Genomic DNA, 15,421 nt, shown 5'->3' on the forward strand with positions numbered 1-15,421 from the left:
CCTATAAAGACTACGCTAGCAGGAAACTCTCCTTATACAGCTAGCAAAAGCCTAGCTCGCATCCCCCACAATGGGCATCCGCCACAAGTCCCGCCCAGTTCAGCCATTCTGACCCTGAAAATGGCCATGTCGTTGAGATGACAGTCAACGTCTCTGCAGAAGCTGCCCTCCGTACCCTGCCTGCACCCATGCTCGAGCCACGTTATCGCCGTCTTCCTAGGCGGAAATTAACGAACGGCGACTGTCTTTGATTTTGTTTTCGCGGCAGAGGTAAGGCTCTTTCTCTTCAACACACTCGTCGTTGCGCCTCCGGGAACTGGACGTTGTGCCGTCGCATCAAGAGGGGAACTCTTGACTAATCTTTAGTCGCTACTGTGAGCAAAGCGTAAGGCTTGTTATATGATCTCGCGAGGGCTGTCGCGGAGTGTTGGAACCTGTGTTGACATTTTTGGCAGGCTGCTTGCTGTGCGACACTGCGACTGGACTGCCTCCGCATCTTTCCCACTCTACTGGATAGATAGCGGGCAACGGCAGCGACGATGTGGACTACTCGATTCGTTCTTTTCCTTTCTCTTGCTGTGCAATATGCACAGGGCTACAACTTCGAGTCGTCGGGATTGAGCACGCGACAGTCAGCTGTGCCGGATTTGTCGAAATGTTCGGTAAGCATTGATCGAGATCGAAGCAGTCCTCTTGAACACCACTGACCACCTTGCAGGCGTCATGTCTGGCCGAAGCCATGCCAGTATCAGGCTGCAACGCTACCGATGCAGCATGTCTATGTACCAGCATGCCATTCGCAAAAGCCACCACTGCTTGCTTGACGGCCAACTGCACAGTCATTGAGCAGCTCGAGACCAGGCGATACTCTGCAGTGACCTGCAATGAGCCAGTTCGAAACCAAGGCGATCTGACCAAGTCACTCATCTGGGTATTCTTCTCAGTCGCCGGGTTCGGTATCCTTGCGCGTGGTCTCTCTCGAATGAAATCACTCAGTGGGACTGGATATGGCTGGGACGACCTCGTGATCCTCATCAGCTTTCTCATCCTGATTCCATCCGACGCTATCTTGCACCACATGGTCGACCTAGGATTGGGACAAGACATCTGGATGGTCGCTAAGAACCCGGACGACATCAGCATGATCCTCTACTGGTTCTACATCTCCGAGTTCACCTACGTGGCACTCCAATCCAGCACCAAGATCGCGATCCTGCTGCTCTATCTACGCATGTGGCCTTACACTGGAGCTTCCGATGAGCCTAGATGGTTCCGCACATCGTGCAAGGTCCTCATCGTGATTCTGATGGCTTACGCCGCGCTTCTCATCGTGGTTCTTGGTCTTCAGTGCCAGCCTATTTCCTTTAGCTGGCTCAAGTGGGACGGCATGCACGCGGGCTACTGCATCGACGTCAACGTTCTCATCTTCGCCACCTCCGGTTGCAACATTTTCTTCGACATCACAGTCATCCTCCTACCAGTCCCACGTCTCCTGTCACTCTCGATCGCCACCCGCAAGAAGATGGCAGTGGTCACAACCTTCCTCATCGGTCTCTTCGTCACCTTCTGCAGCATTATCCGGCTCCGCTCTCTCGCAGTCTGGGGTAGCGCGCCAAATGTCACATACCTTTACAACCCCATCGCAATCTGGTCCAACCTTGAGATCAACCTTGGAGTGCTCTGCGCTTGCTTCCCAGCCATTACTGGACTTATGCAGAGACTGTACACTATCATGACAGGCCACAAATTCACGACTGGCCATCGATCTGCTATGGAGCGCAGCCACGTGGACCCCAGAGAAAACGTCCACGACCGCCACTACGAGCTGGAATCGAAGTCTCCGATCACGACCGGTCACTCTTCCGCTGACAGTAACAATGCATCATATCACCCAGTCCACGAACAACAAACGCAAGCCGCAACACGCTGGTCCCCTGACGGAACTGTCAAATACTACGGTGCCGAGGCGCCTATGCAACAACAGGCATCTGTCGTCGATGTCTCGCGGAATGGTTCGATCGCAGATGTCTCGAGGAATATATCTATCGCAGAGGTCAACAGAAATACCGCAAGGACTGGAGCTAGTGGCCACAGGCCGCAGAGCAAGCCTCTCCCAAACATCCATGTGGACGATCACGATGAGATTGATGACGAGAGGCCTTCGCCAGTGCTGCCAACGACGTTCCCAAAAAGTGAGCATGATAGTGCACAGCAGATGATTGATGCAGGGTACTCTGCCTTTTCGACGCTGAAGGGTTCGAGGTAGTCCAATGCACGCAGCTGGAAATAGTAAGGATATCATGTAGATACGGTTGTCGCTTGTATAGGAACGTGTGTACATGTGTGTACAAGTCTGTGCAAAGCTCAAAAAGCATTCGCTGGTCCACTCTCTCGCTGCAGGATATGTTGCGCCTCGACCCTCCTCACATCTCCATCGTAACGCTGCTTCCCGAAACTACTAGCGATAGCCCGTATCAACGCCACCGCCACAGCCTGTCCCTGCTCCAACATGACACCATCACTCTCCGCCGGCACATGAAAGAACAGCACCGGCCTCGCCGTATCCGTTCCACCCTCCATACAATTCCTCCTCCCGAAATACGCCAGACTGTTGAAGTAGATATAATCACACAAATAATGCCCTGCATCCTCACTCGGCCTGATGTCTGCTTGATGCCCTGATCGCCCCTCGGCAATAGCCAAGACATTCACCTGCCAATCCAGCAGAATCCGCTCGTAGTCCAGTGAGGTTGCCATCCTACCAGGACAGTCCCCAAACGTCGTCTTCCCTTCCTCAGGATCCGGCATAATCCCATCCAGGTCTTTGTTCTTGCTGTACCCTTCCCGATGGCCGTAGCGTTCGAGGGAGTACCATTTGCGGCCGGAGGCCATGCCCAGATGGAGGACTACATCGACTTTTCCGGCATATGTGTCGTGAAGTTTTGGGACGAGATTTCGGACTTCGTTGAATGCTACTTTAATGGGCTGGGGGTATGATATTATGCGGATCCCATTCTTGTGGGATTTTGTAGGTGGGAGGTAGTCAGGCAGAGCGTGTGTGATCTCGAAAGATGGGTTGACTGGGAATTTGTCTTGGAATGGTCCGAAGCCTGTTACGAGGATCGTGATGTCGTTGTCTCTGGTTGGAGTGCTGTCATCCTGGATGGACCCCATCGAGATGCTGTTAGGATGCTTCCAGTAATTATTTTTGTTATTCCGATACCGATTACTCCTTTCCGTCGATCTACATCAAGGCATTAACATTCATGATGAAAGACCGAAAGAGAGCGTGGAAACCCGCTGGTCCATGGCTCAACTTAGTGCGGAGCGGAGGCCGAGGCTCTCCAATGTTCCAGATAGGCCAAGCACAGCACGTGATCGATGGAGCGCGCCGAGTTCGTGCCGAATTCGATAGAAGTGAGGGTGAAGTCTGCCGTTTCACTTCGACTCTAGCCTCTACTAACGGTACAACCCTTGGAGGCGAGTCATAACGAGTGTGAAGGTGCGATAAATTTCGCTGGCATGGAGGGATCTGGGAAAGTGCTTGTGTATACGAGGGCAATCTATCATCATTCTATCATCTTCGGTTGGTCCTGCCGTGGCAACCCATCAACCATTCGCTTTCATTCCATCACCTCGGACTGTGCCACATCTGCATTTGCCCACATTGATGAATCGTTCAGTGGTGTGTTCTGTCGCTTCTTGCAATATCCAATTTCCTCTCCGATCGTGCTTGAAGCAACACTTTCATCTAAGCACTGGCACATGTCCGTGTGTCGTGCCTTACTCCTTCTTGTTGCGCTTTGACCGACGTGGTATCTGCTTCGGCGTTAGATCGTTGAACTTTGCTTCTTCATCTTTGTGGAGCAATCTGAGAATCTCATTCGAGATCAAATTTTCCAGCTCTTCGTTCCTTGTCTTGACGCCACTACAGAGCCAACCACAAAATGTGTTGTTTTCATCCCTATAACCATGGGCCGAACGATGACCCTGTCCCGGAGCCTCCGCCATTGGGTCATGGCAGCAGTCTCTACAGGTCGACACTCGCATCGAAATGACCTGGGCGATATCAATTCCCTTCTTCTGTTCGCGGTAGGAAGACTGGAGGCATTTGAGCAGTGGATTACAATTTTCCACAAGGCTTGCTATGCTTGACGGCCCGACTGCGTAGGGATGGTTATGGGAGTCGCAGACGTCGAAGTGGCCAATATGGATTTTCTTGAGGTTGGTGGCGATGCTGAGCGCTTTGAATGCAGCGGGTGCTGAGCAGCTCCTACATCCCTCGGCCTCGATCTGTCACATGTTAGTCAATCTGCTTGCTCGAGCAGGAATATTGATTACATACCTCGACGTAGCGCAGTAGCGCTGCGCACTTACCCAGAATCGGAAGTATGTCGCGAAGTGCAGTGGTGTTGGCGAACTTGAAGCAGTTGACGGCGTAGAGGATGGCTGATGCCTCGAGGTAGACCTAGAAACAGCAGGGTGTCAGCCATACTCGAGAATCTCGCGGCAATGTCTGGGATTGCGACATACATGGCGCGCATCGTGCAGCGCATGTCTCGCGCGGTTCACCATAGTCCATACCACCGCTCGATGCCTGATACCCTTCAGAAACGTACCTGTCTGCCGACGTAGATGATGGCAGCATACTTGATCTCAGCCAGAACCCATGCCTTCTTGCGCCTGTCGTACACCTCGTGGCGGTGATGCATGTTGCGTGGTATGCCGCGGCGCGCAAGCTCGAGTGGTCCATCACGGCGTCGGATCAGCTCGATCTCGATGGGCTTGTCTGCTTGGAGCACGTAGCCATAGATCTGATTACGCAGCTCGATCGAGAGGTCGAGCAAGCCGGTCTTTTGCTGTTCTGCTGAAGCCATGTCGGTAGAGTCCTGCGGATGCGGTTGTACTTATTGCCTAGGTTGCCTTTGGCTGCAAGTGTGCAGAAAAAAGTTGTTTGCTAGATCTCACAAAGAAGTCGTGAGTGGTGCAAGGGTGCAGGCGTCAAGCTGGAAGATGGAGGGTGGGAGGTTGTTCATGAAGGTGTTCCGAACAGGCACATTTTACTAGCGCGTATCGAGCTTGGATCATTGCCATTTCGCCCATTCATCAGGAGCACAACACTTCATTCACCTTGTGCCTGCGTTTGTAGATGTTGGGCCCTTACGAGCTCAAAGTCAGGGACCGTGGATCGAGGCATTTTGTGCTCACGACTTTGCCGACGCCACTCTTCGAGTTCTTCTCAATTGACAGAAAACGCTTCATAGCATTCGCCATAATCTGGTCAAGCCTTGCGGAACGTCCTTTCGTTATTGCTTGATTCCAGTCTAGCTATTCCCACTCCAAGGTCGTGGCATGTTTCGGATGATTGTCGCTCGAGAGCCGTGGCAACTGCGAAGCCGTTCTCTTTCGCATTGAGCGCAAAGCGCACTCGGATGTGGAGTCTTCGGCTTCTTGTGGACTTGTCCGTGTCGTATCTATCTTGACTGGCTGGCTGACGAGGAGACATCGACACGTCAGATGGCGTAGCTCCGGGATTCTCCCCAAGAACCTGATTTGGCATGGGTGCGTATAGGCAAATCGAATGCAAATGAGCCACCTATCGCTTTAGTGCGGCTGTACACCGAGAATGTGAAACGCGTGAAGTGAAGCTCGCGGTTCGGTTCACTTCCTCACCTGTGGTAGACATCACAACAGCCCACTTTCACATCCTTCAGCCTCCAACTTTCACCAACATCGTTTCGAAAGCGCAGCTTCACCACGCGACAACACCAGGATCTGTGTCAAGCGACACCTGCAGCCACGACTCGTTCGGGCAGCGAGAAAGGGTGAGTACCACACAATTGTGGCGGCGGCGGCGGACAGCAGGCGGTAAAGGGGCTTTCGTATCGTTTTCGCGGCGGTGGCACAGTGACATTCTGAGGCGGCGAGCAGCAGAGCAGAGCAGTAGATGAGCAATCGTCGAGAAAGGTGATCAGGACAAGCAAGAGTCGTCGGGGGTCTTGGAAGAAAGGATATTCGATTAGGCGGACCGGGAGAAGCCGGTGCTGGGACCTGTCACCTGGCGGCACGGCAAGCAGATCTGACTGACCTGGAGATTTCGAGGCGATTTGCCGACGGACAGCAGAGCATCTGTCTCAGCATTCACCTACCATTACGAAGCACGGGCACGCGATCACGAGAGCAAGTGGAATCACCCGAGCACATGCGCCACGCACTATCTACACCACACGCACACATTCACTCCTAAAGCATCTCTCGCGACAAACAGCAGCGCCGCAATCGATGAGATCCTCGGAATAGCAACGGACAGTCCGCATACCCTGGCTCAACCTCACCAGCATTGCAAAAAGACGTCAGGCGTTACTGTCTAGCCGATCCGCAGTTCCAATGAGTCTTCTACACTCCTCCCGCAAGATACTATGAGTGCCCCCGAAGCGCTCAACTCTACCAATCCTACAAACTCGGAATCGACCACCGCGATCACGACTACTTCTCCGAACATGGCGGAATCATCCTCCGAAACAAATTCGGAAGACCAGAACCCTCCTCCTGTTGCCTTCTATGGCTTCAAGTCATGGGTCTCACAAGCTGTCGTGGCTTCTTTCCTAGCTGGCGGCGTAGCTGGCGCTGTCTCGAGAACAGTCGTCTCCCCGCTGGAGCGGTTAAAGATTCTGCTACAAGTACAGTCTACAGGGCGCACAGAGTACAAGATGAGCATACCCAAAGCACTGGGCAAGATATGGCGGGAAGAGGGCTTTCGTGGTATGATGGCTGGCAACGGCGTGAACTGCATACGGATTGTGCCTTATAGTGCAGTGCAGTTTGGGAGCTACAACCTCTACAAGCCTGTAAGTTGCGAAAAGATCGCTCCTGACAGAGGGCAATACTGACTGCGGTAGTTCTTCGAGCCTGAACCAGGCGAACCTCTGACACCATTGAGACGGCTCTGCTGTGGTGCCATAGCGGGCATCACATCGGTCACAGTCACATACCCCCTCGACATCGTCCGAACGCGTCTATCGATCCAATCGGCATCATTCGAAGCTCTGTCGAAAGCAGAGGCAGAGAAGAAACTACCCGGCATGTGGGCGACTTTGGCTTCGATGTACAAGAATGAGGGAGGCATCAGAGCACTCTATCGCGGCTTGTTACCTACGATAGCAGGCGTGGCGCCATACGTCGGACTGAACTTCATGGTCTACGAGAGCGTACGGCAATACTTCACCCCTGAAGGCGCATCGAATCCTGGATCTATTGGCAAGCTGGGCGCAGGAGCCATCTCCGGAGCTGTGGCTCAGACCATCACATATCCATTGTAAGTTGTTATATGGAGGCTCGAGATCAGCAAGAGCTAACAGAATGGCAGCGATGTGCTCCGACGACGCTTCCAAATCAACACCATGTCGGGCATGGGCTACCAGTACAAGGGAATCGGCGATGCGCTCACAACCATCGTGAAGAACGAGGGCCCCGCTGGCTTGTACAAAGGCATCGTTCCGAATCTGCTCAAGGTCGCCCCTAGCATGGCCAGCAGCTGGCTGGCCTTTGAAGCGGTGCGCGACTTTGCAGTGGGTTTGAAACCCGAAGAGCACCTACGCGAGGGCCCTAAGAATGAGGCCATATGAGCATTGAACGTACTCAACATTGACACTGAGCTCTCTCCCTGCGGAGAAGCGACCTACGAATTATCATGGACCGGACGAACAAGTCCGGATCATACTTCATCATCGGCGCATTGGGGCTGTACTACTCCAGCTTTGACTGGACGAGCGCGAATCGAAACCTGCATCTTGGGACTGGGAGCGAGGCGTTTTGGAGAAAGGGAACCCACATCTGGGAGTGGTTCAGGCCGCTGGGCAGCCGTGGCAGCGCGGCGTCACTAGAACGAGGAGGCATTGGGCAGCGCTTGCTTTGGGTCAAGCGCTTGGTATATGTACAGTAACGCCACAGCATACCTGAGTGTAGAAAAGGTAAAGACACAAGATACTGTACTCTACATTGCTGACTTGTCCCTGAGTAGTGAGATGAGGTTCATGGGCCAGGCCTGATGCTGCACACCCATGTCTAAGGTTTGCCCTCTTGCCATATAGGCCAGACGTGATTCCGTATCTTCAGCTTCGACTGGACTCCCTGTTGTCGCTCCATACACAACGCCGAACATGTTTGCTTTGGCAAGGCCCTGGCGGTCAGCGCGTCTGGCTAGCAAATGTTTCATGAGATCTTCGCCGCACTGGACAGCTGTCCGCACTAAGCACACCTTCGCAACAGCTACTAGACCTCATGCAAAGACCACGAATCCCACACTCCAAGCTTTTGATCACAGCATTGGCTTTCAAAGAGCACGCAAGCAACCCCATCATGAAGGCGGCGATGGAGCTAAGGACCGAACGAATTCACTCTACGACCCTTTCAATCACTTCCTCGACATTTGGATCCACTTGTGCGATTCATCTACCTGGGTGACCAGGGATAAGATCGCTGCCCGTATCCACCAGCTACTTCACGACATCCATGAAAGGCGATTGGCCGAATACGATACAGAGCCGGACCCAGGACTGTTCCAGCGAAAGGAGGACTATGAGAATTTCGAGGTGGACGCAGTCCCCTGGGGTCGTGATGGTGGTAGACGATTCAAGGTGCCGAGGCTGAAGTCCGGAACCCTTCCTAGAGATATTCATGATCAAGAGACGCCAGGGCCATATATCGAGACGGGTTTCAGAGTCCTTGCGCCCAATGATGTGGAAGTTCTCTACTTTCTCAGTGTCATCTTAAAGATGAAAGGCGTAAAGACATATGAAATCGAATGATCACGTAACAGGTTTCTCCCTTAGTGACGAACCGGCCGGAGTGGTCGTGTCGTAATTTACCTCTGGGCGATGCGGAGTGTACCTGACCGCGAAAAGGGCAGACATGCAAGATGTTTTACTCCGAATGCCTTCATCCCTGCCGCTTCTTGCCCGAATCGAATCAATTTCATGGGTCAGTTGTTAAGATATCCTGGTCATGTCCTGCATACCTTGCCCCTGTCCGAAGGCGGCCTACAATCGAAGACAACTTCATTTCTTCTCATTCTCTTGCATGACTCAAATCACCGATGCTGAAGACTGCACTCACAGTATGGCGCCGATCGAGCGAAAAGGCCTTGATCAAGAGTCTCCCGCAGCAGCACAGGAAGAGCTCGAGCCAACGGCCTCGATTCACAAAGGAGATACTTCAAGGTCTGGCGAGATATGACATTGATTCCCCTGAGCGAGAACACGCCGAGCGTTCGTTCGTACTACTGCTCCGTAAACAAGCACAACATTGCATTGCACGAAAGGTACAGGAACTTTGTTCGTAGTCCTCCTTCAACGTCACGAATAGCATCATCGCACTGAGTCGGAAGAAGAATTACACCGCAGAACAAGAACGACGGATCGCACTCCAGATCCACAGAATTCTGTACAGGGTGCAGGACGTCCGACGGAACAGAATGCGCTCGCAAGGACTTTTGGCGTCCACATCGCACAGATCCCACGGCTTCAGCAAGAAGCGACAGCCTTTCGAGCCCCGGGAGGATTACTTCAAGGATCCTGACGATTGGGCTAGTCCGACTTACGGCATGCCAGAGCTGTTCCACCAATGCTTCGGGACAAGAAAAGATGGAAATGTTCTGCACTATATGACGTGTATCGAGCTCAATCTGCGAGCGTGGAGGGAAGATGATCTGGTAATGCTTGAGTCCGCCTTCGAAAAAGCTCGAAGTGTGGTTTTTGTCGAGAAACGGACGCTGTCAGGCAAGCGATTGGTTGGCTGGTGTAATAGCGATGGATCGGTACCTGGGTACTGGTGGTATGAAAAGGCTGGACTGCAGCTGTTGCCCTGTGAAGGGGAGACTGAGGACAATGACCGCAAGATGATCGACAGACTCATGGACTCATGGCTTGAGTGAGGAAGCGTGAAGATCAGAACGATGCGGTCCGATACAGAGCACGAACCATGGCGACTCTGGCACCAGCAGAAATGTCGGCTTCCGGACCAGATCTCTGGTCCTAGTAGAACAGCGTTTCACCTGGTTGGTTGTGGCAACCGAACTATGGAGAGCATCTCGCGCATTCATTTTCACACAAGGGAGGGCTCAGAGTGTGACTGCAGATGGATGATTCTTCGATGCATATCGATCTTGTAGCCTTCCACACGCCAATCGTGGTATCAACGGGAAATATATGTAGTCAAGGTAGCCTTCGCGGTCGCTCCAGCTTCCTGCACAACTCGTGTATTGCAGCGCTGACTGATCGTGGCTGATCACATGTCAGCACTAGCCGTGTCGGTCCCCATGCACCCGCGAAGTAAGGATCGGCAGGAACATCGAAGCTCGCGTGCAGGATGATGAGCAGGCGTTGTGCAAGCAATGCGACGTGTGCACGCGATAATGGAGCGCGTCCAACGTCTTCAATATCATTCTTGTCGTACTGTCGTACTCGCTTCATGCTGTTTCATAAGCCGATACGGCCCGGCCCGGCACGCGATGTCAATTTCGAATGGCGATGCCTGTCGCCAAGCAAGGAAGGGCTATCAATAGTTCGACTGCACACAGCTGTCAATCTTTCAAGTCTTTGTCTTGATGGAGGAAGCGACGCAAGGGAGGATCAGTCGAAAGCTGCTGCCTCGCTGACCGAAAGTTGGGAGCGTGGGCTGGAGCAGAGCAGAGCTGATGAGAGGGCTGTACAGTAAGAGCTGTCGATGCCCAGAGGCTCGGACGGGTTCGGATGAAACAGAGAGCTCGGCACCTCGGGAACTTCTCACAGCTTGCTGCCAGCCACGCCAGCCTGCCAACGGCTGCCGGGACCAGCCAAGTCCGTCGAATGTTGTGCATGCGCCGCGGACGGTGACAAAGCCTGCCGCCCATGCGAATGTCGCCATTATCATGGTCAAGGTGCCTGGTGTATCTGCCAGTCGGTACCACACGACGCCTGTACCGCCATCAACACACAGAACACCGTCAACAACAGCACACGACATCCCGCGGCCACGTGAAGTCTACCCGACATGGAGAGGATGATGGATGGATGATGGCGCCAAGCTGCACACAGCTATGGCCATTCAGCGCATCAGAAACAGCTGCAGGAAACGCCTTTTCACAGCAAAAGAGCGGCTCCTGGCTGGTCCGAGTAATCCGCTGACAGCGCCTGATTATGTAGCAGCAGCTGCCAGCTGGACGTGCTTCGATGGCAGACAATGACATGCAGACCGACAAGCGCTTGGCCCCGAGCAACCTGATGTTTTCCTCACATTCCACTGCGTCTGCTGCTGATCTGATCCGTCCTCTGTGCACTGTGAACAGCACATAGAGCATCCTCTTGATTTTATTCTTTGCTGTGGCGGATCCTCGAAATTGCCAGGATCCGTATCTCGGGTGCTCGCGTGCACTATCCACACTTGAGGCTCATTTGATCGACGGGGCTCATCTCCGTCTTTGAACAACGTCTTCAACCACTGGCCAGCAGCAAAAGAGCATCCAGCCCACATCGCAACGCGAGCAGAAGTCTGTACAGCAGCAATATACCCCCGACGCCCAACTGTCACACCACACCGCCCATCCGCAGCCCATTGCACTCGACAACCACCCTGTGCCGCCGTGCGACATCACACCGGCAGTGCAAGCGGCCTAGCGCCTGCCCTCAAAGTCTCAAACACAAGTCGCCGTCCACCACCACGCCGCCGTCCTCCTTTACCACCGCGACGCCTACCAGTACCAGGACGACCACATTGTCACCATGAGGGCGCAGTACTTCTCGCTCAACGGCGATGGCCAGACTCGCTTCTCCTTCACCATGCCGCGCGTGCCCTTCTCCCTCCCGAGTCTACCCATCTCCGTACCACATCGCATACGGCGCCGCTTCCGGTCGACGAGGTCCAAGATACGATCACGACAAGCACCCACCTCGTCGATAGCCTCTCTCGAGACCTCCTTCAACCCTGCAGACACCATCCGAGCGTCACGAACACATCATTGGAGCTATTATGATGCGCAATATCTCTTCCTGGCGATAGTAGGCATATTCAGCTTGTGCATGATCGAGACACCGGGATCTCTACAAAAGAGCGTAGTCGCAACGCTGCTCATGACCAGCTTAGTGATACCGATCACGCGGCAGTTCTTCCTGCCATTCCTACCGATAGCAGGCTGGCTCATCCTCTTCTACGCATGTCAGTTCATCCCAGGCGAGTATAGACCAGGCATTTGGGTACGAGTCCTTCCGGCATTGGAGAACATTCTCTACGGCGCAAACCTCAGCAACATCCTGTCAGCACACAAAAGCGCCGTGCTAGACGTGCTCGCGTGGTTACCATATGGTATCACACATTTTGGCGCACCATTCGTCTGCACTGGACTGATGTTCATCTTTGGCCCACCAAGCACCGCGCCCACATTCGCAAGGGCTTTCGGATACATGAACATGGCTGGTGTCATGATTCAGATCTTGTTCCCCTGCAGTGCTCCATGGTACGAGAACATGTACGGTCTGGCTCCAGCGAACTACTCGATACCCGGATCGCCTGCTGGTCTGGCCGCAATTGACAAGCTCTTCGGCATCGATCTGTACACCTCAACATTCACGGCGTCCCCACTCGTGTTTGGCGCCTTTCCATCGCTACACTCGGCGAATGCGACCATTGAGGCCCTCTTCATGTCACACACCTTCCCCAAACTACGACCACTGTTCGTCCTGTACGCCCTCTGGATGTGGTATGCGACCATGTACCTGAGCCATCACTACGCTATCGATCTTGTTGGTGGAAGCTGCATCGCCGCGATTGCATACTTCACCGCAAAGGGTAGCTTCCTGCCACGGTTACAGCCTGGAAAGATGTTCCGGTGGGACTACGATTATGTCGAGTTTGGCGAGGAGAAGGATGCGTATGCTTACGGCATCAACGACATGGACGAGTATGAGCTCGCACTGCACGGCGACAGCGACGAGTGGACGATAGGCTCATCCTCCAGCTTTTCGAGCAGCAGCCGCGAGCCGTCAACTGGCATGCGATCACCCGTGTCTGACCACGAATCATGGGAAGGCGACACATTAGCGTCCGCATCCGACAACGAGTATCAGAAAGCATAATACGCGGCCATAGCGCTCGACCTCTTGAACCCTGATCGCACCTAAAGCAGGACACAACTGACCTGCGTTGACGATATTGATGACCTGTATGGCGCGGCGCATGTTTTGATCTTTTTTGACGGCATTTCAGCGCTTCCATCATCAGCAGCAAGAAGAACCTGGGCAACGAAGTTTCTTTTGGAATTACTCTCCTGGGAAAGCGATGCGAACGGCGTTTGTCTTTGCGAGAAGTTACCAGCCCTCCGAGCTCAGCACTATTTAACGACAGTCGGCAAGCTCGTGACGATTGGCGAGATACCCTACATTCGCTTTTTGCTTGTATTATCTGTATAGGCGAACACACGTTCGCTAGGGGTTGCGGTGCACTCGGGAGTGTGGGGAGGCAGGATATGTGCATACAGGTGCATAGACATGGGATAGAGATCTCTGTGAGGAAGATAGCATGGCCGCGAGAGTACCTCGAGAGGAGTCATTCGGCGCGGTGTCCGTGGGACTGGGTGGACATGGGATGGGTCACGACCTCACGCTGCGCATTTTCAAGATCCTCCAGCTGTGGACCTGTACATATTGTAATGCATAATCAGTGTGCTGAAAGGAGATTCGAAGGTTTCACACCAGTTTGATATTTGAGTGTTTCGGTTTGATAAGTGTAAAGACGTTGATATAAGCAATGGCATGGCCGTGCTCTGTCTTGCCCGGCATGTTCCTGCCCCTTTCGGCACTACGTGGCGCGTGCCTTCCTCTCGCGGCCAGATTTGCATGTGAACCCGGCCGGACCTTGTCCTAACTTCACGTCCTCTGCTTGCCATATCTGTACAACAGTGTATCTTCCCACAGTGGGTATCTGTACACCTCAGAAACGCCATCCCACTGCCCATGCTGTACATTGCCATCTCCATTTAGACCGTCCGCCGAAGACCTTTCCCCTGGCTCTTACGTCTCCCTTCAAGGCACAATAGCAACTCCTATACTCCCAGCCTGCGCCACTACACTCTTCACCATTCCCTCCAGACTGATTCCCGATAACCTCGTCTCCGCCTGCTTCATCTTTGCGATTTCGTACACATGCTTGAGACTGACCTGTCCCACCGTGCCCAAGCCTGCGTTTCCTGGTGGCGCGCTTCCTGTGAATGTCGCTTTCCCTGCTGCGGCGAGATCTGCCCGTGACTTGGGGCCGCCGGTGTTGCCGGCGCCTTTTAGTTTGTTTTTGATGGGACTCACGCCAGCGGCGGAGAGGAGGAGGGAGGCTGTGGGTGGAGTGCGGAGTTCGAAGTGGAAGGAGCGGTCGGGGCGGACGGTCACGCGGGCGGGGATGGGGGTGCCGACGATGTAGTTTGCGGTGCGGGCGTTGAATTCCTGTGTCGACGATTAGATGGGGCGATGTATGTATACTATGAATTATTGAGTAACCTTGCAGAAGTCCATGGACTTCACACCTTTACTTCCCAATGCTGGACCTACAGGAGGCGATGGAGAGGCCTGCCCGGCGCCGACGATAAGCTTGACGATCTGATCGCCTTGCACTATGCGCTTGGCCATGGTGGTGGATGATACTGCTCACAGGGCACATGTCACACGCGCAGCAATGGCAGCAGGTTGCAGCGCGGGAGTGATCGTACCGAGACAATGTCCGCCACGTGATGTGCCGATCGATCTCCCGGAAGGCTCAGCCGAGCAACACCGGTCGACACCCCCTCCACGAGAGCAGCAGCAGCAGCTTCTGCCGCACTGGAATGTGAAGCGTACCGTCTTCGAGGCCCTCTCTTTTCGACTTCACTCCCACTGCGACGGGTCTGCATGCGCACACCTCGGGGCATACAGCCAACAGGGCCAGCACGTTGGCCACTACTCGCGCACGTCGTCTGCACCTCTGCTGCAGCGCCGGTCCGCCCGCCAGCGCATCTCGCGCATCTTGATGCCGACTTCCACCATTTCCAACGTCCGGAGCGCAACTGGCGCTTCCTGGTCAAGCCTGTTTCCCACAGCCCCTGAGCCTGAGCCTATCTGCTCACGCCCAGGAGTCGTACAGCCCATCCTGCTGGCTGCAGTGAGACACCATCTCTCCTGTTGCTGTTCGCGTGCGGGCGTGCTCTTGTCTGCTCTACTTGCGTTTGCTGGGACATGCCCTCCAGCAATCGTGCTGCTCCACGTTCCGCTCCTGCTGTTTCATCGCTTGCTTTGGGGCTCCTGCATCACCACCACCATGAGCCCGCGCACTCGCCCAGCACGCTTCCAGATCCACTGACTCAGTCTGTAGAGGCCATCCCGGCGCTGTGCAAAAGGCAATGGTAAGTACTATATACAGCACTCGTCTC

At 54.0% G+C, this 15,421-nt stretch overlaps 8 protein-coding genes across 8 annotated transcripts; 5 read left to right on the forward strand and 3 right to left on the reverse strand.

The window, feature by feature from the left end:
- Positions 1 to 539: 539 nt before the first annotated feature.
- CLAFUR5_09350 (uncharacterized protein) lies at positions 540 to 2,266 on the forward strand (the record flags this gene model as incomplete). The annotated part of the gene is made up of 2 exons (XM_047908498.1): positions 540 to 662; positions 719 to 2,266. 2 exons carry the CDS (start codon positions 540 to 542, stop codon positions 2,264 to 2,266), a joined length of 1,671 nt encoding a protein of 556 aa, XP_047766521.1.
- Positions 2,267 to 2,364: 98 nt separating this feature from the next.
- Positions 2,365 to 3,174, reverse strand: CLAFUR5_09351 (uncharacterized protein; the record flags this gene model as incomplete). Its single annotated transcript, XM_047908499.1, has 1 exon — positions 2,365 to 3,174. The coding sequence occupies one exon, from the start codon at positions 3,172 to 3,174 to the stop codon at positions 2,365 to 2,367; it is 810 nt and encodes a 269-aa protein (XP_047766520.1).
- A 609-nt stretch (positions 3,175 to 3,783) lies between these two features.
- CLAFUR5_09352 (uncharacterized protein) lies at positions 3,784 to 4,877 on the reverse strand (the record flags this gene model as incomplete). Its single annotated transcript, XM_047908500.1, has 3 exons — positions 3,784 to 4,293; positions 4,346 to 4,468; positions 4,620 to 4,877. The coding sequence occupies 3 exons, from the start codon at positions 4,875 to 4,877 to the stop codon at positions 3,784 to 3,786; spliced, it is 891 nt and encodes a 296-aa protein (XP_047766452.1).
- A 1,542-nt stretch (positions 4,878 to 6,419) lies between these two features.
- Positions 6,420 to 7,625, forward strand: CLAFUR5_09353 (uncharacterized protein; the record flags this gene model as incomplete). The annotated part of the gene is made up of 3 exons (XM_047908501.1): positions 6,420 to 6,848; positions 6,900 to 7,315; positions 7,367 to 7,625. 3 exons carry the CDS (start codon positions 6,420 to 6,422, stop codon positions 7,623 to 7,625), a joined length of 1,104 nt encoding a protein of 367 aa, XP_047766522.1.
- A 65-nt stretch (positions 7,626 to 7,690) lies between these two features.
- On the forward strand, positions 7,691 to 8,807 carry CLAFUR5_09354 (uncharacterized protein; the record flags this gene model as incomplete). The annotated part of the gene is made up of 2 exons (XM_047908502.1): positions 7,691 to 7,927; positions 8,289 to 8,807. The coding sequence occupies 2 exons, from the start codon at positions 7,691 to 7,693 to the stop codon at positions 8,805 to 8,807; spliced, it is 756 nt and encodes a 251-aa protein (XP_047766518.1).
- A 665-nt stretch (positions 8,808 to 9,472) lies between these two features.
- Positions 9,473 to 9,931, forward strand: CLAFUR5_09355 (uncharacterized protein; the record flags this gene model as incomplete). Its single annotated transcript, XM_047908503.1, has 1 exon — positions 9,473 to 9,931. The coding sequence occupies one exon, from the start codon at positions 9,473 to 9,475 to the stop codon at positions 9,929 to 9,931; it is 459 nt and encodes a 152-aa protein (XP_047766517.1).
- Positions 9,932 to 11,756: 1,825 nt separating this feature from the next.
- CLAFUR5_09356 (Inositol phosphorylceramide synthase catalytic subunit aur1) lies at positions 11,757 to 13,106 on the forward strand (the record flags this gene model as incomplete). Its single annotated transcript, XM_047908504.1, has 1 exon — positions 11,757 to 13,106. The coding sequence occupies one exon, from the start codon at positions 11,757 to 11,759 to the stop codon at positions 13,104 to 13,106; it is 1,350 nt and encodes a 449-aa protein (XP_047766519.1).
- Positions 13,107 to 14,051: 945 nt separating this feature from the next.
- CLAFUR5_09357 (54S ribosomal protein L19, mitochondrial) lies at positions 14,052 to 14,645 on the reverse strand (the record flags this gene model as incomplete). The annotated part of the gene is made up of 2 exons (XM_047908505.1): positions 14,052 to 14,462; positions 14,517 to 14,645. 2 exons carry the CDS (start codon positions 14,643 to 14,645, stop codon positions 14,052 to 14,054), a joined length of 540 nt encoding a protein of 179 aa, XP_047766497.1.
- Positions 14,646 to 15,421: the final 776 nt, after the last annotated feature.

Source organism: Fulvia fulva, chromosome 9, assembly GCF_020509005.1.
Source record: "Fulvia fulva chromosome 9, complete sequence".
Lineage (NCBI taxonomy): Eukaryota > Fungi > Ascomycota > Dothideomycetes > Mycosphaerellales > Mycosphaerellaceae > Fulvia > Fulvia fulva.